General features: G+C 33.8%; 2 protein-coding genes across 5 annotated transcripts in view; one reads left to right on the plus strand and one right to left on the minus strand.

Moving 5' to 3' along the window:
* Positions 1 to 5,226, plus strand: part of LOC149418481 (putative cytochrome P450 49a1) — a 47,014-nt gene extending 41,788 nt beyond the window's left edge. For both annotated transcript variants that reach the window (XM_089638794.1, XM_089638793.1), the window contains 4 exons: positions 1,060 to 1,229; positions 2,570 to 2,648; positions 3,359 to 3,610; positions 4,879 to 5,226. In XM_089638794.1, the coding sequence (XP_089494920.1) occupies positions 1,060 to 1,229; positions 2,570 to 2,648; positions 3,359 to 3,610; positions 4,879 to 4,992 (615 nt within the window). In that variant the 3' untranslated portion in view covers positions 4,993 to 5,226. The remainder of the gene's footprint in view (positions 1 to 1,059; positions 1,230 to 2,569; positions 2,649 to 3,358; positions 3,611 to 4,878) is intronic.
* Positions 1 to 25,288, minus strand: part of Galphao (G protein alpha o subunit) — a 234,901-nt gene that overhangs the window by 87,660 nt on the left and 121,953 nt on the right. For all 3 annotated transcript variants that reach the window (XM_089638797.1, XM_089638796.1, XM_089638798.1), the window contains exon 4: positions 8,783 to 8,943. In XM_089638797.1, coding sequence (XP_089494923.1) covers positions 8,783 to 8,943 — 161 coding nt within the window. The remainder of the gene's footprint in view (positions 1 to 8,782; positions 8,944 to 25,288) is intronic.

The following is a 25,288-nucleotide window of genomic DNA, read 5'->3' on the forward strand; positions in this document are numbered from 1 at the left end:
TTTCAAAATAATGCTTCAAATCCGAGTTTCTTCATTTGTTTTACTTTCAAATAGTTTTAATTAGTTGGGTACTTTGATCTTCAGTAATAATTTATAAGAATTTGATTAAAAAAAAAAAAAAAAAAAAAAATCAACTTCAAACTCGATTTACTCGATAACGAAAGCTCAAATAAAAAAAAAATATACTACAAAATCGACTCCAAATGTGATGTAGATTCACCAATTTCCCGCTTGTACTACGAGTTTCCGGACACCCTGTATATATATATATATATTTTTTTAATGAGAATACCGCAAAAGAGTCCAAACAGCTCCCAACCATCTGGAGACAGTGAGAATATGGCAACCCTAATTGGGGTATGTTGTGAAACTGAAGGTAGTGGAGAGGGGAAGGAAATGGGGAAGAGGAATGTGAGTAAGTACGTGGCTATTCAGATTTGGTCACCAAACACTGATCCAGCCAAAACAACGTTTCAAAACTGAATTGTGGTCTTGCACCAGGGCGATACTGAGAGCATGTTCCACTCCACTTCCACAATATATAAAAAATCCTTTCTTGCTCCGCATTTGTAATCGATGACTAAGAATACTACTAGAAGGCAGAAAATGTTTAAATACAACAAACATGACGTCATCCTGTTGAAAAGGTTTCCCGAAGCCTTGTCGTCACGTTATCAATTAAGCATTGGTCGATTGGTTCCCGACCGTATTTATCAGTAAGGTTATTTTCTTTCAAAGGCATACAAGGGGACGTCTCTGCTTATCGTCCAGTGTTTTATCATCGATTCCTCGCCTATTTGATATTATAAGTCGTATATTTCCTCCAGCAAACCAAGTAGCGGACTATTTCGGTACGTGTTGCAATAACAAATTAGGAATGCGGATACCGGCTGCCCCCGGGTGTTGCTAGACGAAACAAACGTTGCATTTAGATATAAATATCAATACATTTATATTGAATATTGATTAAAAACCAACCGTTCCTCTTAAAATGAATTAAACCCTTAGCTACGTTATTCATTCGGGAGAGAAAATTATGATTATTTTCTTCTTTTTCAGACGTCAGTGTCACTCGCCTCTACGATATACCAGCTTTCCCAGAACCAGGAGGCGCAGAGTCGGCTCAGAAACGAGCTAATGGAGATTTTGCCAACGCCCAGTACACCCGTGACAGCGAAATCCCTCGACAAAATGCCTTTCCTCAAAGCCTGCATCAAGGAAACGTTGAGGTGAGAAATAAATTCCGCATATTTAAATAACAGCGGCGTTACTTTAGAAAATGGGAAAATAATGGAAGTCAAAAAAGATGGAAAATTATTTAATTCCAAGTTTCGAAGGTCCAAAAATAGCAAATATTAAACGTACTGTAATGATAAATAGTAGATTAACCTTACAATTAGCAACATTACAGTTGCAGAAATCTATTGTTATATGTATAGGGTACATTTATCGTAACACTATCAAGCTGGGATTCTATTTTCCAACTTTAGTTGGATGTTTCAAATTCACGACATTTTGTGCTATAATGGCTGCATATTATTTTTTAAGGTTGAATGTTGAAATATATATATATATATTTAATATTGAAAAAAGCCTAACTATTTCATACAATAACGTGTATTCATAATTAATACATACAAGCCAGTTTACAAGAAACTGACAACTACAAAATAATTAAATATCAAATATTAATTCTCTAGCATAAAAAGTAAAAAGCCGCGACTGATCCTATGGCATCTGTTCAAAAGATGAATATATGCAAATAATGGAGTGCAAAAATGTTCACTTGTGTTAAAAATGGAAAAATTCCTTCATAAATATTTAAAGTTTTGTAACGTTAAAAGTCGTAGAAAAGCGGAAGAAAGCCTCGAAGGCTCGCTGCTCACGACTTGTCGCATTAATAATTTAACAATGCTACAGGATTACACAGTTTCTTTAATATTGTTCGTTTGTCCCCGAGTGGAAACTGGAACGGGAGAATTCAAGCAAGCGAAAAGAAAAACAAATCTAAAAGGAGACAAACTTACGAGAAGCGAGCAAACGAGTGCCTCACTAATAAATATGTAGTTTAATTTATTTTTTGTCTTGCACTGAACGACAGGCAAATTAATTTTAGTTCACACTATTATCCTTGGATAAAAAAATATTTAACATTTTTCTCGACCACCAAAATAGACTAAATCCCTATTTACGTAATTATTATTATGTTAGTTAAATTATTCAAAAAATATTTATACATAATATTGAACATAATAATTTGTAATAACATCATAACCTTCTAGTTAAATTATTATTCAAATATATTTATACATACGAGCAAGTAGAACATAATTATTTGCAATAACATCATAAAATTTACATTAAACGAATAATTTTACATTGAAATGAATCACAAGTTCATAAATATTATTATGCGGATAATATTAACAAATTCACTTTGTTTATTTGTATATTTGCAAAACTAATTGTATTCATAATCAGAAATGGGGTCATGAAAAGAACAATGGAATTTCATATAACCGGAATGGCAGAAATATATAGCATAGTCAATATCCCATTTGCATTTCAGGATGTATCCTGTTATATTGGGAAATGGACGGTGCCTTCAATCAGATGCGGTCATAGAACGATACCACATACCAAAAGGAGTAAGAAAACCTTTATTCACTGGATAAACACAGTAGAATATTATTATGTTTTTATTAGAAAGACTGGTTTAGGTTTGTGTACCTTTGAAGGTTTCGGGTTCGTTTACCAACTGTTTTAGAGGCTTTCATAAATATCAATGCATTGACGTTCCCTCAGCCGAATTTTATAAAGTTTATGAAACATATATTGCATTAAGAGTAAAAATAATATGACCCATCTTATATGCTTGATTATAAGCACAAGCGGTAGGTGAAACGAATAAAAACAAGTGGTTTGATAAGAATGTAATTAATATAAATACTTCAAATGCCAAACAAAAACATTAAGCTTTTGAATATTGTTAATAATTCCTAGAATTTATTTGTCGGTATCGTATTTAATAAAAGCGTTGTATACACAAACGATCTATTTGGGTTCAATTAAAAAATGCCACTTTCCAGTTTTCAATCAAAAGCTATTAATGCTTCATTCCATTACACTTTGAAAAATGTCAGTTCACAGAGGTTTCAAAGGTAACCGGATAAAGCAAAATGGTGACAAAATAGAACATGATAAGATAAAATAGGTTACGTTAGTTTGTTTTTCGAACCTTTTTTTTTAAAGTTCTGTTTTGTCATTTAACCTGTACATGTATGCATGATAGCTGAAAACTAGATACTGAACTGCTGTGCCATTGCTGTAAATAAAAGTTAGAATAATGAACTCGCAGACACACGTGATCTTCCCGCACTACGTGGTGTCCAACGACCCCGAGTACGTGCGCAACCCGGAGCTCTTCCTGCCTGAGCGCTGGCTGAAGGCAGCAGACCGGACGTCCGATGCGACCGGGGGATGTCCACACGTGTCCCAGGCACAGCAGCAGAAGATCCATCCCTTCGTGTCGCTGCCCTTCGGCTACGGGAGACGCACGTGCTTGGGAAGGCGGTTCGCAGAGGCAGAGCTGCAGATTATGCTGTCTAAGGTGACTGCTAATATTAACATATCAACTAACTTTAACTAATGCTAACCTAACCATAACACCAAGTGATTTATTTTTGTTTGGATTGTATTGTTTTGTTTTGAGAGAAAGATTTCACATTCCTACATCAATCTGTTTTCTATATTCCATTGACTAAACTGATCTTATACATCCTTTCGTGCTATGATGATTTCCTTCTTCAGGTTGCTTTAAAAAATTATATATCAAAACAAATTGAAAATGTCTCCCGAGTAAAAATAAATGTCGCCAACAGGAATTGAACCCGTACCTTCTGATGTCCGGTCAGGTGCTCTAAACCACTTAGCTATGTCGGCTTATTTCCAACCCGCCAAATAATTCAATAAGTACTAGTACCTCAATCAACAATTACTGCTTAATATTTTTTTTTCCTTTTTTTTTTAAATAATTTTTGATATTTTCAATTTGTATTGATATTTCAAGCGACTAATTATTACTTATAATTATTTGCTATGCATAAAACCTTGTCTTATAAACATTAGTTTATCATTGAAAAAATAATTACATTTATAATCTTGGCTTCATACTCAGACATTTATTTATCATCTTAGAGCCTCATCTCATTTCCAAATCATAATATGAATAATAATAACTGAATAAATTATATATTGATTTTGCTAAAAATCATTTCAAGGGCGCTGTAAATTTCTTACGAGTTCCAAGGATCTATCTTTTTTTTTTACATGGATTATATTTTTTAAATCTTTTATATAAGTTAAGTACATAATTTCCCAGTTTTAAGTATTAAAAATGATTTTTAAAGATTATTATTCTAAGAAAATAAGAAGAAATTGACCGTAGTAGATTTAATCGAAGCCATTAAACTCAAAATTCTGTTGACTTATCAATTCAACTCTTTGTAATAATGTCACCGGGTATCTAACTGAATTATAGTATACAGAATGTTTATCAAAAATTAGTATAATGTTAGCATTTCGAACTTTTGTCTGTTGTTTGAAAACCGGGTTAGGTTAGCAATAGTGTATAGACATTTGTTCAAGTAATAAATCAATGTATTATTTTTAAAAGGTATTGGGGCTTTAAAACAGCTTACAACTTTGCGGCAAACTGCGACAATGCGCATAAGTGGCTTACAGCAGAGGTCACGAGTACATAGGGTCATACACCCAAACCAAAATACCGCTAATTTATTCTATATGGTTTGTTGCTTTTTAGGATAACAACAGCGTTCTGCGGCTATTTCTGCTAATCTATGTATTTTTACTTTACAGATATTCCGGAAATATAAGGTCAACTTTGAATACGGGCCCCTGACCTACAAAGTGACTCCAACTTATGTTCCCGTCGAGCCACTCAAATTTAAACTAACACAATTGGAGAATTAATTAATAATGAAGTAAAAATAATTAATAATGAAGTAAAAATAATTAAAAATTAAGTTTTAGAATAAGTATTACCAGACGTAAATATTTTTAATCCAAGGAAAACATTAAATTACCTTTTTGTTTCTTCAATATTTGTAAAATGATATTTTTAATTGAATACATAGTAATGAAACACTTTGTTTTAAACATTGTTTTAATAATATATGTCAACATGTTTCAGAACCAATATTATATGTTGACAGTGATTAAATTTGTATTTTTTCGTTTCCGAAGTTTTATAAAATATTATCGATCCTAGTTATGGAGTTAGTATAATATTAAATGTTAAATAGGGAATATCGCAGTGGTATACATGCTTTAATAATATATTATATCATGTTCATCCTACATATAAGTATTGTTGAATTATTATTACAATGTAAGTAAGAAACAAAAACTAAAGAAAAAATATGTGATGTGTTTTAAATTTACAACAACCAGCTTTTCATTGAAATTTAATAAACGTAGAACAAGGTAAGGAATAAAGGAAGGTAAATGAAAATAGAGGCAACCCTGGCGTGTGGTAATGAGGTATGAAAGTAGCAGCAAAGGACTAAATACTTGTACTAAGAAATCTGCCGTAACCTTTCTTTCGGATATGTATTAGAAAGATAAATTTGTCGTCATCTATAAGAAAAAGGGAGATGTTGTATATCTTTAGAACAGCAACATTACATTGCTAAGAAACGTAAAAATATTTAGCACCTTTGATTTTTTTACTGTGCAAGTAGCTGTATTTATAACAGTATTAGAGTAGAAAATGTACTAGATAGGGAGTGGTTTTGTGGTTCTGTAAACTAAAATAAGTTCTGTCAAAACACCCTACCAACAGGTACGATTGCCTTTGTTTATTCGGTATCTGAGTATTGTGCATGCTAGTGTGGGTTATAAGTGCCACACAGAGAAGATCAACGTGTAACTAAATACTGCTATGCGCACAATGAGTGGAACACTTCCCTCCACCCCGCTACAATGTCTCAATGTCCTCTCGAATATTGCAACGCCCATAACACAACGCCGGTAACACGGGAGACACCCACACGCCGGGGAAGGGAATATACACAAAGGCCTTGAATATTCAACATTCCACTTCAAGATGATCTTGCAAACCCCCATTGCAACCGCCTCACGTCCAAGAATCTTTGGGTTCTCTCTCCCTCGGAAAACATGGACCAGGGAACTCACTAACTGCCCCCAGTGCAGTCCCAGCCGCTGTGCATTTATATGATGCACGAATTTGGCCTAAAGGATTCTGAATTGTGTGAATATGGAAATATTCACACAACATAACACATCGTAGAGGGATTTCCCCTTCATCAGTTTCCCGGAGGCAAATCTGTGCTGAACCAAGTGACTCCCGATGCCGGCGACTGGCTGACAACCCCAGCATCCCACTTTGACCTCGACCATACGAATAAAAAGTTATTACACATGATTAGATGAGAGGTCGAAACGGAAGCAAAATACGGTGTTCACGAAGTAAATATATGAGTTGTCTGATACCTGTAACTTTGCAATATTGGTGGTATGCCTTTATCAGACATTTCAAAGAATGAATAACATTCTTTGGGTAATCCATCTCAATGGAATGGGCTGTGGAAAGGTTTCAGAGTTTCCGCCGCTTTCAGGCAGACGTAGGAATATCGAATAATGAAACTTTTGTTTGGATTACGCGCTGCCCAGAGTAAACAGTGGTTGGAATTAGCACTGGAAATAAACAATGATCGTGGGCCGCTCGATTGAGAGAACGATGCGCGGGAATACCGCGAGGTGTCGGTAGTTGGTGTGATGCTAAATCTTAGTACCTACATGCAGTGATGCCATATCTCTAAACTAAAAAAAACATGTTTCGGGGATAAAAGAACCATGTTTTGAATGATAAAAAAAACATTTAAAAAAACCTTATTTTTCTTAATATTTTATAGAGAATTTAAATAAGAAAACAGCGGTATATACATAAGTGAATAATAAATAAAAAATATCTATAATGCTTTATTTAAAACAACCATTTTATAGTTTTCCTTCGGAAAAATAATATGAAAAAATAATGCTATTGAAAAAAAACAACACACAAATAAAAACAAAAATATCAAGTTCAATTTAAAGAACTCCATTTATAATAATAATAAAATATAAATAACTTATTTATATTTTTTAAAACCTGTATTTAAGAAAAATTCTGCTCATAAAATTAAGAACGGACACGAGCGGAACACCCGTTCACAGTTGATATTGGTTGGCTTCATGAGAAAGGGCCGCTTCTTCGAGTCGTTTTTGTATAATGTGGAACGAGTTACCGGCATCTGTTTTTGCTCCTTCATATAATCCGGGCCTCTTCAAGACCCGCATTAATAAATCCGTTCAACAGCCCCTACTTTATGCTGCTCTCAATGCTGCCCAACCGGGTGGCGACATAGCCCCCCTGCCTTTGCACTGTACAGACCGGGGCGCTTTTATGAGGTGTCACATAAAAAATATATAAATGTGGTAATTTCACGTGGCCACAAGTAGGTTTAAGATCTTTTTGTGTTATGTCCAAAATCTCCCATCGGTAGAAGCCTGAAGAAGCATCATTAGGCAATGAATAAAAACTGCCTGATGAATACATATTATGATGAATTACGCAAATCGAAAATTGAAGGAAATTGCAGTGCCATTACCGGTAGGTACCACTCAGTGGGATCCGCTGAAAGATGGATGATGTCATTCCAATAATCTAATATTTATTATTACTTATATACAAAAGATAGAGCTTTGATATTTTGTTTATATAGATACAATGATTGCTGTTGTCCCATAAATTCAAATAACGGTAGCTTGTGCATAAACTTTACGCCCCCTTATTTTGCAATTTTTTAAAATGCTCAAAAGTACGTACGAAGATCGAAAATTCCGAGACAGTTGAAGTGTTTAATGACAACGCGGTGTAGGCCATTTGAAGTATTTGTGCAACCGAATTAATGAAGTTACAATTTTGGAGAAGCGACAAACATTCCTTCCATGCCAGCTGGATAAAATGTCATAAAGTCATGTGAATAAAGTCGTTGAAAAGCTGATAGTGATAACAAATATGGTACAGTAACAATGTACAAATCAAAAAGGTTTAAATTCAAAACTTTCAAGTTCATTTCAATGGTAATTATAATGAATGAAGCATCGAACATTATTATAGCATTGATCTTTATGTATTATGTAATGCAAATTTCACATTTTAAAATATTTGTGCGCTAAAAAAAGCATCTAAAAGACGTGATCTATTTCAGTTACATAAAATTGCACTTTAAACATCTGTGCATAATGACACCGAAAATCTGAAATTTTGTAAATATGACGTGTTTATTGATGTTACTACATTATTCCAGAAAGGAGCAGGAAACGCTTGTGAACCTTGATGTGAAATTATCAAAAAGACTTGTTAACTCTCTGGAAAAATACAAATACGAATCGAACGGAGCGGCAAATCAATGAACGGATTGGTGAATCAATTAACTAGCTACTAAGGCTGTAACTACAGCTAGTGTAAGGGTGCAAGACTATAATCCTTCATCAGCACCCGAGGAGTAGACATCTTCAGCTACAAGCCAGGCTGACAAACTAACTTCTACTCCTCAATTCATATAGAAAGCAGTGAACTTAATACCAAAGAAAAGAAAAGAAAAGACAAGGACCCTACCCCTAGCAAATGGTGATCCTAGAAAATTCAATGAAGGGATTGCGGAAAATCACGGCGATAAGGAATAAGACTACTCACTATTTGGCAGAGTCGTTGAGCTGGTACTCGTTGGAGCGGCCGAAGCACTCCTGGACCCCGTGGTCCGCCCACAGCCTCTTCATGGCAGCTAGCAGTTCCTCGGAGAAGGGTTCCGTGTCCTCCATGCGCTGGATCACGTCGAACACCATCTTTCCGTCCGTCTGGAAATAAAATATGCATTAATTAGAATTAGATAAATAAGTAGATATTTTTCTGTCACTACATAACTAAGGGCCGGTATTTCAGTTCGATTTGACAGATATTTCGCTCGTCAAATATATAAATATATATTTTTTTTTAATTTCTGTTTAACATTGTTTATCTATTTATATATGTATATATTTTTTTGTTTTACCCTCAAAATTTTTTCAAAAATAATTTGTAAATTATTTTAAGGATATTGGGCATTTCTTTGATATCTCTATTTGTAAAATAATATTTTTATGTATATATTTTTCCCCTATTTATAAGTCAAAATATTTGTAAATGTTTTAAACTACTGTTTAAGTCAATTCGTGAGAAATAGTTTGGATGCAGGTGAATTCTCTAGTTGATGTTTTGTATATTCTTGTCAATTGATATCTGTATCTGTTTTTTCTCCTAAATAAAAAAAAAGTTACTACCTAGTAGGGACAACTCAAACTGACTAGTAACATTCTTGAAGAAACGTTAGTTAGAACGTCAATGGATAATCGTTTTAAGGGTACAAGGCACAAGGCACAAGGCACAAGGCACAAGGCACAAGGCACAAGGCACAAGGCACAAGGCACAAGGCACAAGGCACAAGGCACAAGGCACAAGGCACAAGGCACAAGGCACAATTCACAAGGCACAAGGCACAAGGCACAAGGCACAAGGCACAAGGCACAAGGCACAAGGCACAAGGCACAAGGCACAAGGCACATGGCACAAGGCACAAAGCACAAGGCACAAAGTAAGATCAATTTATTTAATGTTTCTTTGTTATACTGCGTCAAACTAAGTCAACTACTTCATTTGCATTTCAAAGATCCATCTTCCTTCCTTGATATTTTTAGACTTTATGGTGACATGGAAAATATTTGAAAAGTTATATTTTATAGTGCATTTTTTGCAAAATATCACTGAAAAGGAACTTCATGAAATAAAAATAAAACTTCACATGAAAATACCTAAAAAAACACTCTACTAATCTTTAAAAGTTCCATCTTTCATAACAAGTCGAAATGTTTACAATTATTTAATATATTGAAAGGAGCTTGATTTGGTTACCCCGTAGACGCATTTCCTATTTAGGCTACATGCTCAAAATGTAATTAGTGCAGATTTCTGAATGGGTAACTAATAACTTGAATTGCAGATGGTAGGTACCACATAAAAAGACGTGCAAACGAAATGGCGATTTTTTACACAGCAGTGAAGAAAGGTTGTTGTAATTCGACAGTAAAGCACAGCACGACTCAAGATGAACACATAAATTAATCAGTTATTCAGATTTCATAATTTAGGTTCGATGAATCGCGTTACAAAAGACGTCGTGGCCGTAACAAATGCTTGCGAAACGCAATGCGTCATCATTAGGAATAAGGAGATATAAAAAACGTAGGAATTCATCGAATGAATGAATTGATAATAACCATTTATTTTAATGAGTGTCTGCCTAAATATACCAATGATAAACAAGAATATTGGATAATTCGTTTTTGAAAATTTTTATTTATTCAAAAAGAAAGACCAACATTCTCGGGTTAAAAGGAACCTGACAACATTTGAAATTCTCCTACTACCACCACAGTAAGCGGAAAATGTTGCTCGTGTTGTGGTGGAGGACTTGAAGCTGAGCCAGCTGAGGAATTGAACACACTACGCCTGGGTGGGACCCAAACACAATGCCAACTCAGCCACTGACCGGACAATAAATAACCTAACTTTTAAAGGTAAGATTCAACGGAAGATTATTATGGCATTTTTTATAAATAAGCATTTAAGTCAATGAATAGGTAGAACAAATAATGATATACACGCTTAAAACAAAAACAAAAAAAATTAACGGTTTTGAAAAAAGAATTCTATTAAAGCAGGAAAAAATGAAGGCATACACTTTTTTGTCGGTCTGGTGCAAGCTCCCTAGAATATTCAAGTATATATTTTATAATAACCTTGGTTCTTGTGAATATTAAATTGAAATGGCAAAGACGCGGGGACATAATTTGAGCCGACTTCCAAATTTATTACACAAATAAAATAGACACGCAAAAGTCTTTAAAAAACAATGAATAGAACTGCATTTGAACAATTGTTCATAAAAATCCTAATATGTTCGCATTTCGTCGTTATATTTATCAAGGAAAATGAAGGCACATGAACAAGTCTTCTGATATTTTAAGAATTTACTATAGTTTATCGGGAAACGGCCTGCAATCCCGTTTTTAACCGGATTAAAAATTATTCTAGAGATTCTCAATAAATTAGCAATACTCATTTCTCTCCGAGTAATAACAATAAATTCAGTTGAAAAAATAATAATTCCTCGGCTTTACAAAAATGAAAAACTGTTGAGTATCAAAAGGCTGGTAAATATACTTAACTTAGAAATAATTTGAATGATTAAAGTTAAGATATATTATTAACAGCACTGCCGACCATTAGAAGGTGATTAGATTCCGATAAAAAGGGATAGTTGTTGAGAAGTCATATTATGTATACCTATTCAAGGAATCCATAAAATAAATGAATCCACATAATGTTTGGCAACATAAGAGATGAATTCCAATAAAACCTAACGAGCTACAATTAACAAAACGAATTAAAGTTAATGCAATGAACGAGATTCCAAACAAAAACATACAAACATAAGATTGAATTTTGTAAACTGGTCGACACGTAAGTGGAAAAACACAACTAAAATTAACAAAGGGAATATAAAATTGGTTGTTGTACAGCAAAATCATTCACCAGGCTGTGTCTAGAACGAAATGTGCACTAAAAATAATGTTACCCTCGTCCTGATATTCCATTATTGAATCTACATTTACTATATACTGTTCTGTATTCTTTTAACTCCTAAACCAACACAAATTCGAATATATACCAACAGTATAAATGATCACGAACGATGACAATAAATACGTATTTTTATATTTATTTAAGTGAATTATCGATATACTTGGTCGATGTAGTGAATGGATGAATACATTGCGGTAAAAGCTCGCTAATCAGACTATGGCCCGGTATATCAGTTGCGTTTATAAGGAACAACCAGAATTCGAATACAATCCCGAAGAATCATCTTATTAAAAATTGAGGAAGGATTTAATTTCTCCCTAAGCAAGTTATACTTATGTGCATATTTTATAGCGGTTTTCAAGATTGAAGATTATACGCGCAGTACAATAAAACGTTAAAATACTTGCGTTTGATTTATTTGCATTGTAAAACACGTATGGTTTTAATTAGAAGCGTGGGATGTTCACAAATAGCGAACTCTATCTCATGAAAACGAAAAAAAACACTATCGAATCTCAGCGAAGGGGATAGTAAAATTTAATTAACATGCGATTTAAATAATTATATTATTATACTTTATACAGCTGCATTGAATATTTTATGTTTCACATTCATCATCCTAACAATAGGTGCATACTGGCAAACATTCACAGCAAAGTTAAACAGGTTAATTTGTTGGCTTCGTGGGTTAATTTTTTTAGTAATTAAACTTTATAATTGATAGTTCTAATTTATCTTACTAATATATTGGTTCATTCGTTCATTGTTTGTCGTCCGAAGCAATAACAATTTCATGATGATAAAATTTGGCGTCATCGAATATGCACACATTTCCGGTCTGGAATTTCACGTTCACGCAAATATTTCCGAACGTCATTTTCGTAGTTTTTATTAAAAATAAGAGTTAATATATATAATATATATATAAGAGTTAATATATATATATAAGAGTTATTAATAATAAAATTAAGTCTTCATATTTTCATATTGTTCAATTCAATCCGGGTGAAGCCGGGAAATTAAGCTAGTGAGTAACAACATAGAGATATGAATCTAATCGTACCTACCTACATTATAATTACTTCCAATCGCGTGACAAAAGCTAGTCAAATGACCAAACCCAGGATTTAATTATTCCACTACTCGTCTTCATCGTATAATATAATTAATAAGCACGTAGACAAATAAATTACTCATGTAAAATTTATTTTAAGAACTTGTAAGGCGGCAATACAAAAGTTGTTAAAACATAACATAGTTAAAATTTATGCATGCAGCTATCAAAATCCTAATAATATTTTAGGGCATACGAAAACATTGAAATTTGTCAAGCTTATTGTCAAGTATGTCAAGTCATCACATTATAACACCCTAGAGTTATATACAATTAGAGGCGCTATTATGTACTAATTTTACACGTCGAAACGTATTCCACTATTATACTACGTAGATTCGGTAGTTTGCGTTAGAGCGTTGGAGGTCAAATGGAGGTAAAAAAGTGTATTTTATTAATATCTTTTGAAGGTTACATCCATCGACGTAATAAATCATTGAAGAAGATAATACTAATAAATCAAACGAAACATTAAACTGAAATTTGTACACTACTGAAACATGTTTTGTATAAAATGTATTAAAAACTGAATTAAAAAAAAATTTCACGTGACGTTTGAAACCAACTTTATAAAATCATCCAACCAACAAAAAAAGGTTATTTTCAAATTTGCGCCAAAATATTAAATTATTCAGGTGTTCTGTCAAACCTAACCTTCGATTTTTTTTCAATATTAAATTTTATTTATCAAACATAAAACACTAAATATTACCTAAACCAATATTACCAAAAAAAATTGACGTCTGTAATTCCTGTCGGCGTAATTCTTCCCACGTATAATTCCGTACACGTGTAATATCGTCTTGTGTAATTCTGGTAGCGTAATATAGGAAGTGAAATTCACGCCCATGTAATTTCATCCTGGCAGTATAGTAGGTATATCCTAGTTCAGAATAACAAGGAGATAATTAAGACAAATGAATATGTCACAAGACAATCGAAATCAATTGAGGCTCATGACGTGATATGGTCGTGATTAAAAATACGACGTAGAGATTAGCGATGGTTCTTCAATGGTGTTCTAAATCACAACCAATCAAGAATATTTCCATCGGCGCCACCCCGCGTCACACAGCCGGGTTTATGTTGGCCAGATAAATAAATAGTATTATCTTCTTCTCTTGTGATAAGGGGACGATGTAGGTATATTATAGATAGACGGATAATATGTCCGGATTGTCCGGACTTGGCAACCTGTCCATAATTTTATAAAGGGCAATTGGCGTAAACAAGCGCTGATTATCGGGTGGCCAATAATCTCAATAATGATGTTACCTTTATTTCATTACACACCAGTGGCGGTTAGTGGTCTTTTTAACAGGGGGTTCAGAAATTCAAGAGAAGATAAACATATTATCTAATTAAAATTTACTTACTGTTGTCCTTCGTCAAATAGTCGAATACGGCAGCAGTCACACTACTTAAATAAAGTTAGTGGGAGGGGTACCTACATATTATTGTTTTTAAATCACTTTACACTAGACACAATTATTAGATAATGAGAAAAGTTTTATAGGAATTAAATTGTTTAATGTTTTTATAGCACTCAATGTATGTTGCTAATTATTATTGTTTTTTCGAGAAGAATAATTTCGTAGAATATATAATAGATATTTTAAAACATAAAAAAAAAAACAAATAAAGGTGGCACGAAATAAATTTACTAAGTCTACTTCAATGGGTAGTAGATTTGCAAATGCCATAAGCAAACGGTTGGAGAAATGCAGAAACAAGAAAACAAAAATATGTACAAAAATGACTACAAAGTTAAATACCATAATATAACATAAAAAATAACACTTGCTTCCCTATGGTTCAAAGGTCAAACGTCGGTTGGTCTGTCCGCGAAGTTATCGGGTTTCTTCGGTTACATTCGTCAATGTTCGGAGGTCACGTGATATCACAACGCGTGTTCGGCGCACACAATTTGTCTTAGTTTTGCAAAGAAAGACCAAATTTTGTATATGTCACCGTCATAGGGTCTGTACCGGCTAAAATTATTTTGTATGAAGAGTTTGGCGCGGATTTTAACTCGCACAAACATGGAATATGTATCGTATTTTTCGGTGGCGCGGGTTTTGAAGGCGAAATTTTAATAGCGTGCTATCTATAATGTGCTTATATTATTATAAAACAAGTTTGTTTTATTTTCTCATCTTTTTAATGGGGGTTCGCCGCACAAACGCACTTTAGAGAAAACCGCCACTGTTACACACGCAGAAAAATGAGTAGGTATTGCTAATTCATTAAGAATCTCTGCAAATTATTGGTAATTCCGGTTAAAAACTGGATTGCTGGCCCTTAACTAATGAATTGATAGGTTTCCTGATGAACTTTTAGTAATATACCAATGTATTATCACGATTTCGGAACACGTGTTCATAAAAATCCAAACCTTTTCGCATTTTGTAATTAGATATTATCAAGACAAACAAAAATTTTATCAGGAAACAACCTGCGATTCCGTTTTTAACCGGAATTACCAATCTTAATAAATTACCAATACTCATTTTTCTCCGTGCAGGACGTATAACCAATACTCCGCTAAACGAGCTTTGTCATGACGAAGTAAAACTACTTAATCAAAATTTCGCTAAGCTAGTACATTTACAGGACATTATAGTACAGTTATCTATGGGAAAAGGAAAAAAATCTGATAGCAAAATTTAGGTTTTAAGTAACTTAGTTCGTAGACTGGATTGATAAGGGCAACTATAAGATATTGCTATCTATAGGAAATTGATAAAGCATTGTCTTGATTATCATTATCATTGATCTATTTACTAATAATTTCTCAAATTTTTCATCTTCTTATAATTCTCTAACTTCTCCATCCTCTTCTTGCAACCCAAACTAGCCATACATCATTTTTCTTTTTTATATTATAGTAATGTATATATTCTATGTCCGCAAACTGTACAATTCACCCGCCATAACACAGGGTCATCCCTAGCATGGAGGGTGAAATATCACAAAAAACAACATGTACTCTCTAAATCATGTATCAATAAAATAAATAAATTATTAGAAATGACTGTGTGGTATACAACGATAAAGAAATGTTTGCGAAACTCTATTACTTTTTTTTAAATATTCACATCATCAATCTTATCTTTAGATCCTAAGGCTATAGAGACATCTATTAGAAAAGCTGCAAAACAATGGGTGATGCTTAAGAGAAACTCAATTTTTTGCATGGAAATTATGTCTTAGAACTTCAGCCGTAGTAAAAAATTGACGACATCTACCAGAAAATTATCAAAACTACATGAATACGTCCTCCACAAAGTAAAAAGAAATCCGATACCGGTGTCGATAAGTTGCTAAAAGACAGCGAGGTACAAAGTGCGCAAACGACTCGAACAATCATGAATGCGCCGTTAAAGCGACACCTGTGGTCAAACAGCCCAGGTATAATGAGAATTTCTCAGATTGAAAACACAATATAATGATGAACGAATGAACAACTCCATAAAAATTATAATTTACCCATTGAAGGCATAATGGGCACATCCTGGGATTGTTCAATGCAAGAAAAATTCTAATTAAAAAGCAGTCACATAAAACCCTTTGAAAAACAAAAAAAATAAACTTCAAACATGTCTCAAAAAGCAATTACCTATTTATTAATTTCGTGTCGTAATTCGTAATTTACAAAAGTCAAATAAAACGTAAATACGGCAATGATGCGGAACATAGACGCATTCATAAGATCCTTAGATGATTTATATATGGGTAGGCGAATGGTGTTCGGGCGGCTGTCATATATATCAGATGGTAGTAATTCATTGTTCACAAAGTAATTATTCCGAGAGATTCATAATATTTATGATAAATTAAATAATACACCTACAGCATTGCAATGCACTGAACATTGGTGTGAACACTCGCAAGAAACAATGAAGTTGCTAGGGAAACGCTGATGTAAAAAGCGACAGAAAAATCCACGATGAGCCGTTTCTTTCTTCGAGAAAGGTTGAGTTCTATCACCATTGTAAGTTATTTAATTTTAATAGCTCAATCAATGTAATTAGCTACTGTCATGCAAAGTAGAGTAGGTGGTCTCAGGAAAGTAACAAACGCAAAATAATAATAATAAGAGTTTATTCCAGTTTGTTCCAGGGTTAGTGCAATGTAATACGGCGACCGGATAAATCATCACAATGATAATTCATCACATCTTTAAAAAGTTATATAAAATCATGGAAAGTGATGAAACAAAAACTTTATTAACTGGGTTAAGTATGTTAGGTTAGGTTAAAAAAATTTTCATCGTTTCTAATGACTTTATATCACTTTTTAAAAGTGTGTTGAATTGTCACTGTGTTGAGTTATCATGGAACCATGTAATACATTCCATATTTTAAGGTTAAACGCAACGTTCGTTGTATTCTACGTGTTCACAGATGGCGTTAATTAATTAATTTTGTTTAAATACGCTTTTGCAAGGTATTGCTTTACAATATTAAGACAAATCATTTGTTTGCGCCCGTATATACGCAATATGAATATGAATCAATAGTTTTGTTCGTTTAAAGACTTAATTCTTTCGAGAAAGGCACACAAATACAATATTTTACCGATGATTCAATCCAATATTGTATTTGTATGCCTTTCTCGATAGAATTGAGTTTTTATATGGACAAAACTATTTATTCATATTCATATTGCGTATATGAAGGCGCAAACAAATAATTTGTCTTAATACTGTAAAGCAATACCTTGAAAAAGCGTATTTAAACAAAATTAATTAATCAACGCCATCTGTGAACACGTAGAATACAACGAGCGTTGCGTTTAACCTTAAATAACAAAAACGAAATCAGACGAATAACAACAATTTTAGAAAGTCACAAAAAATACGGAATAGAAGAGAAAACTGATGAAGTGTGACTGCTTGCACACAAAAATGTGTGCAAGCAGTCGTTTATGGAGGCTATTTGAACATCTTCCGTCTCCAGAGAGCCATCAGGGGGAACTCCATCCAGACAGCCATGGTACTAGTGATGATTGTGTTATTTAATTGGCTTAGTTTGCGCCATAAGCTTCCCATGTGGTGGCAGAGAAGCGCTCTGAAAGAATGCACTCGTCCCTTCAGACATATTTTCGTAGCGCTGCAGTATTTCGGTAGGCGGAATAGTTGACGATAAGCATTATTGTAAGCCACTTTTAGCTTATACCATTGATTACGCCACAATGAGAAAATCTATTACCTATTTAGAAGAATATATTTTTAGTAAAGAATAGAGTTTTGAATTCGCTCTGCATTCTGTTCTCATAGGTCTATCGACAAATTATTTTACTCGTGAATTAGTAACAAAATTGACAGAAGAAATATTCGGTATCAAACGTACATTTAGGGTAAAAAAATCGATATGGCGACTCGGCCGCGATAACGCTAGTAAATGACGAATAGCCGGTGAATTCGTGCGTAACCGTAGTTCAGGACCGATTAGCAGGTAAACCGTCTGCGGACAAACTGTTGCTCGGGTGATTAGTTCACTGCTAAGGTAATCAGTTAACAGTTAACTGGATGAAACCGCACGAAACGGGCAGATAATTAACTGCCCCGAATAAAAGCACATAATTAATCAGTATTAGCAGGTGAAAACGTCTTGTTCATATCTCACGGATAACTGTTGCTCAAATTATAAATAACTGCTCAGCATATGAAATAAACTAGTTAACTGGATGACACAGCACCAAATGGGAAGAGCATTAGCTGTACTAAATTAGAGCACATAAACAAATAATATACTATTTTTTTGGAATAACTTTATTGAGTACAACCTCAAATTGTAATATTTAATTATTGAAGACAATATTAGCGATTTCTAAACGAAAATCTGAAACAGAAAAATCAGAAAAGGATACGGTCACATCTAGGACTCGAACCCAGGACCCTTGCCTTGCCGGGGCACTGCTCTACCACTGAGCTAATGGGACCCTATCTCCTTCGGTCATATTTAACTGTATCATACTTCGAATAAGAACTACCAACATTGTCTTCATAGATTTTCGTTTAGAAATCGCTAATATTGTCTTCAATAATTAAATATTACAATTTGAGGTTTTACTCAATAAAGTTATTCCAAAAAATGAATATTCATCCTAGACTTGCAGAAAAGTCAATAGATGTCGCACATTAAAAAAAATTAATAATAATAAGGTTTATCTAAAAGACGCTGTTTAGATTAGTTCGGGTTGAATCTTGCGATCATACATAAAGATAGTTGCCAATAAAAAATGAGCGGTGAAAAAATGAAGACAATGTTAGTAGTAGTAAGTATTCAGATTTTCGATTAGAAATCGCTAATATTGTCTTCAACAATTAAATAAAATACTGTTAATTTATTAAACATCTGGTCAAATTATTCGTTTTCCTATTAAAAACGGGACTGCAGGCCTTTAACGAATTAATTGACAGAGTTCCTAACAAAGTATCAGCTAAAAGAGAATGTTTTATGAGGACGGCGGAACACGTGTTCATACAAATACTGATATTGTCGTAATCCGTGATGATATTTATTAGAAAAAGAACACGTGTTCTCGATATATTCTGAATGACTAATATTTTATGAGGAAATTAGCATGCATGCACTTTCATTTTTCTCCGTGCATTAGCCGGCCAAAGAGTTCGTTTTTGGGCAATCTGAACCGGACCAACCGACACGCAGAAGTTAACAGGTTATTTAGATAGGAACTTGTAGGAACGAAGGTTCTAATCATCTAATACACGGAGGCTATTGATCCCAGCAATTTAGATGTAGCCATTTAGATGTATATTTAACATTGCTATACAGATTCGAAGGCCGAACAAGACGGTAGAGCTTACCTATGCATCATTTCATTCACCAAATAATAACGTTATCTAAAATTAATAGTACGTATAGCTTTTCAACACAATCGTACAATAGGAAAATAAACAAAAAATAATAGACAATTTTATTTGTAACTGGTAGTTACTACCTGACTTCGCCCGAGATTTTAACATTTATTCATATTTTATGAACATTTAAAAAATTGTAACAAAATTAATGCCTCATCTTGCCTCATTTTTACTAGTATAGTGGATTTTACAAAGCTGCATAGTTCATGATGGAAATTACGTTGCGTGCTGATATTTCAAAAAATAAGAGCAAATGGTATGAGAGTTTCTTTTGTTTTCAAATATTTGAGTTCTTTCATTTTTTTACATCAGCAACATTTTGTGTATGATAAATCTTTTGTATATTATAAGGTAAATTACATTTGTACCTACAGTCCTTGCTTGTTAATTACATTTGTACCTATAGTTTTTTTGCTTAAACAGAAACACTTGTCAATAATTTTCTGTAATAGATAAATAATTATTATCGTTTTCTTCGCTCGTGGTCCTCCCGGTGTCCATTATCACATCTTCGGTATATATTTGCATTTCATCACGATTTAGATTTCACAAATATTTTGTTAACAAATTTAATAAACCACAGTAACAAATCTGACTATGGAAACCGACGAAAGGTCAAAGCACTCCCAAACATGTTTTAGTATTTTGTGACAATCTGCCATTTAACAGTTTGATATAGGTACTCCTACCATAAGTTTTACTGTTAGTAGTTATATTAATTATTTATCAAAAAGCGGAATTAATATGTATTTCCGTCAAATGAAATTTAATGGCTATAAAAAAATGGTAGACTTTAATTACAAATTTTAGTTACCTGTTGATTTGATTTGAGATTGTAGGATAAATGACCACTATACCAGTTAGTGACTGAGTTTATAAACGCACCGTTGGTTTAATTCCTCCGCTAGCTAAGTCCTCCATCATTGTACAAGAAACATTTCCCGCAGGTAATGGTCAGGTTATTATTAATTGTAAGCAGGAACCAGAAAATGTTCGTCATGATCGGTGAGTGAGAATAGGCTCAAATTTCGCAAAGATTCTGAAATGTTTCCATTCAAAATAATGTTTCCACATCGCGTCATGCGTGGCAGTGAAATGTTCTGTGCACCTGTGCAGCTAGGCATGTAGGCTTCTATTTCGCTTACGGTACATTATTGCACGATCAGTATAATTTGCATATCGGTTTATCATAAAAGGAAGCTTGATATAAGCGCCGCCGAAATTCACATTATTTGTTGCCATGTCATCGCTTCCCCTTTAATGCAATCGATAAGAATGCAAAGACCTTTCGCAATCAATATTGATAAGTCTTACGATACAGGCTTGAATTCGTTCTAAAACATTTCAATAACCACCTGAAGCAGTGGCGTACCGTGTTTGTATTTCCGCAGCGGTGGGGGGCTGGTCGCGTGCAGCCGTAGTGGCGCCACACCCTCTTCCAACCCGCTTTCACCCCTTTTGCAACCCCACCCCGCTTTGCACTCCCATCCGCGAGCGTGAAGAACCCGGCGGAGGCTTATTTATGTAAATAATCGAGCCCAGTTATGAAAGTATATTATAAACCCCCGTTAATCAAAAAGTCAAAGTTTTTTATTATTACAATTTCGCGTACTTGGCACTTGGTAGGTTTTGCGGAATAACTTTACTTGAGTTATTGTAGTAAATACCAAACACTTTTGGTTGATAAGAAATTTTATTGGATATATATGGATATATCTTGCTATGTCAATATAGCCTTTATCTTTTCTCCTTCCGCTCCCTAACTTCCTTCAACCTCACAATATTCGCAAAACATGATACCATCGTATCCGGTATCACAAAAAAGTTATAGAATATATAATAACAGCGTATTAAGCGGGTGACAGGTATCTCATTCCTAATGGACAGTATTGATAATTGTATTTGATAAAATTGATACGTAACCGGAATTGATGTTTTTTTGTAAACACGCTAATAAACGTTGTTATCATTATTGTAATGCATAATTCTATCGCCACAATGTATCGATTTACTCCCCCCATACTCGACAATTTCCTGTGATTGCGTTAAGCCTCGATCTTCTTGTATCTGAACAGTTTAAGCCGCCCCTAAGTCGAGTCTAAGCCTTTGTTAACCCCTTCTAATGAAAACCGCACAATAAACACTCAACACGTTGTATGTAGTTGGTAATGCGGAAATTTTCTTTGTCAGACGTCGAGAACCCCTTTACTTCAGTGGTCACGCGAGCTTGTGTTTTTTCTTCAGCGTGACGTCACCAGTCGATAATCCAGATGGATATTCTCACGATTTTCCATTACCGTTGGCAATTGAAACGAGAAATTGCAAACAAAATTAAAATTTTATTCAACGGTATCCTTATTCTCCCGTGGAAATACTTTTCTGAACCCTTCATCTACGAGTAGGTATAATCTACTTAAAAAAATCTCAATAAAACATAATTATTTTAACAACAATAAATAAAATCGTAAAACTATATGGCAGATGGTTTGGTATGTGTTTTTACCGTTCAATAATTATTTATTTATTTCACTCACGTACAGTATACCCAATTAAACAAGGATATTAAGTCAGTGTCTGTATGAGTTAGTAGGAGTGTTTTGTGAACACCTCACTAGGAGAACCTGTGCAGAGGTGTTCGCATGTTTAAGGAAAGTGTTTTTATACCGCCATAAGTAAAAACGTTGAGATACTCATCAAGGATGATACGTTACATTGAATTCGGGAGCCACCTCTGGGTTGTATCAAAGTACCACAATACTTTGATTCTGTGCAAATGAGGACGGTCCGTCTGATTGACAATCCTTTGTTAACAGACCGATTGCCATCTCTGATGCACAGACGCAACATAGGCGTGCTGATTCAGTTCTACAGGTATTTTAATGGAGCCTGCTCTAATGAGCTAGCAGCATTTATTCCAGTTGATGTAGGCTTCGTAAGAACGGTTTTTTAGTTTCTTCGACTTGTTTTTGAGCACGTCGGTTCGTATGTGGAACGAGCTACCGGCATCTGTTTTTCCTCGTTCTTATAATCAGGGCCTCAAGACCACATTAATCCTTTCGCACGGCTCCCACCTCAACCTACCTCACAAGCTGTCCAACTGGGTGGCTACATAATTTCCCTGTAGTTTTTTACACTGTGCCGACAGGAGGGCTCTTGCGAGGTGTCACATAAACAAAAAATTGTGAAAAAAAACTCTGGCGAAGTTGGGTAGTTCACATACCGCCACTGCACAGCGTATATTTAATTTAAAAAATTCCTATAGCGTGTGATTACAACGGGCTTAATTTTTTTTAATAAATCTATCAATATACCTATTTTGTGGTGGCAGCGGCAGTAACAATAAAATACGAATAAAATAATCTTCAATAGGTTGTTCATCATTATTCAATATTCGAAATTGCCAAGCCTCCGTTATAAATTAAATTAATGTTCTTTGCAAGAGAACCCTTGGAAATGGCGTAAAAATGACTTGGACCAAAAAGTCAGTCAAAAGAAGTCAGTAAAAAAAAGTGATATTTATATTATTCCTTTGTCTTATGATTTCTTCAACAAGCAGTGGCCTGGAAACATTTGGAAGTTATAATCGATATTCTCTACCGTCTTCAACCGCTGAATATGCATTATGGAGTAGAAAATAAGAGAGTACTTTTCCATCGCCACATTCAACGTGAAATCTTTCATTCATGACCACAAAGGATAGGAGAGAGTTAACCCATTCTCAAACGAATTAATTCCTGAATTTAAGTAGTTACTACAGCGCTCTTTTTTCGAAAACTCTTTCATATCGTACAGTTGAAAATATGGATTCATTTAAATACATCTATTTGAATTTTGATGTTGTTTTCGTGAATGTAAAAATGCAAAAAGCAATTATTAAATTGCAAAGTGGAAATTAACCAACTTCCGATCTAGCTGAGACTCGTGGTAGATGACAATGCATTCTATCAACTTACGATAGCAATCACGCAAACACACGTGGACATGTACGCATTTATACGAAATAACTGTCGGTCCTACCCAATCGTGATTTGGTTCGGTTGTTAGCGCGGTTGACTCCAGTCCCTGAAGGGATGGTTCAATTCTCAGTCAAACCAAAAAAAAAAATATTTTGAAATATATCTATGAACAAACGTAGATGTATTATATTTGATTTTTTGTTTGTTTTTTATACAGTGAATTGGATATTTATAAGCTGCATTATCCATGCATAATAGAAATTACAATGTGGCCAAGTAGTTGCGTATTGCCATAGTTTTCATATTGAATGCACTACCAGGTGTGGCGAACCTTTTGGGCCCGCGTGCCAAAAATCCTCAAAAATTATTTCTAGATTGTGTGGCGTGCCCAAGCTGTAAAAAAAATTAACCAAATAGATAATATAAAAAAAGTTTTTTTTTAAATTTTATTCATAAGCTTAAAAATTGCAATAGAGTTTCATAAAAATAAAGTCATAATCAATAAATGTACATATTAGTTATTTATCAATGAGATTTTTGCTGTTGTACATTCGATGGCAAATTTTTAATATCTGGATCATATTTCGTCACTTTTAGTAACACACACGACCAACTGGATTCATCAGTCATTCTCGTTCTTGAATCACATTTTATGAAATTCATTTCTGAAAATAATGACTCACAAGCATATGTAGAAGAGAAAATTGATAATATTGCTCTCGCTAGTTTTTTTAAATCGCTAAAGATTTCTGGAATGGATTTCCAAGTTCTCATTGTTTCTTCTTCTGCATTTTTATTATTTTTGTTCGTTAATCGATCGCTTTCAATTATTTCCAAATCATTTCTCAAATCAACAAATTTTGTTTCCGTAGCGAACTCGATTGGAATTCGATAAATTGCATTTCAAATATTTGAAAATAAAATAAGAATATGAACGATTGTTCAGATATTTTTGAAACAACTGGTCAAATCAAAAAAAAATATTTTTTAAACTTAAAAATTAAAAAAAATAAAATTGAACTTGGAAATCGTTAGTGTGCCATCCAAATGATCAAACGTGCCACCTCGGGCACGCGTGCCCTAGGTTCGCCACACCTGCACTACATAACCAACAAATTCTGATTGCATAATTTTACAAAAAATTTTTAACAACTTGTTTAATTGGTGTATATGCAATAAACTGGCACTTAACATTAGTAAATGTCAAATAATAAGATTTTATAAAATAAAGAAACCGACAATTTATGAATACAATCTTGACAAAATTATATTAAACTCAGTAGAAACAATAAATGATCTAGGTATTATTTTTAACTCAAAACTTACATATATTAGCCATATAACTAATATTATTAATAGATCAATGAAGATTTTAGGATTTATTATTAGAATAACCAAACAATTTTGTAACATTGATACTATTCGCATTTTATACATAACGCTAGTGAGAAGCATTTTGAAATATAACTACGATTTGGGCTCCACATTACAATATCCATATTCAAGCGATTGAAAAAGTCCAGCATAGATTCCTTAGGTATATTATTTTTAAATTAGGTATT

The sequence above is a fragment of the Hesperophylax consimilis genome, chromosome 13 (genome assembly GCF_061612785.1).
Source record: "Hesperophylax consimilis isolate HC1 chromosome 13, BYU_Hcon_1.0, whole genome shotgun sequence".
NCBI lineage: Eukaryota > Metazoa > Arthropoda > Insecta > Trichoptera > Limnephilidae > Hesperophylax > Hesperophylax consimilis.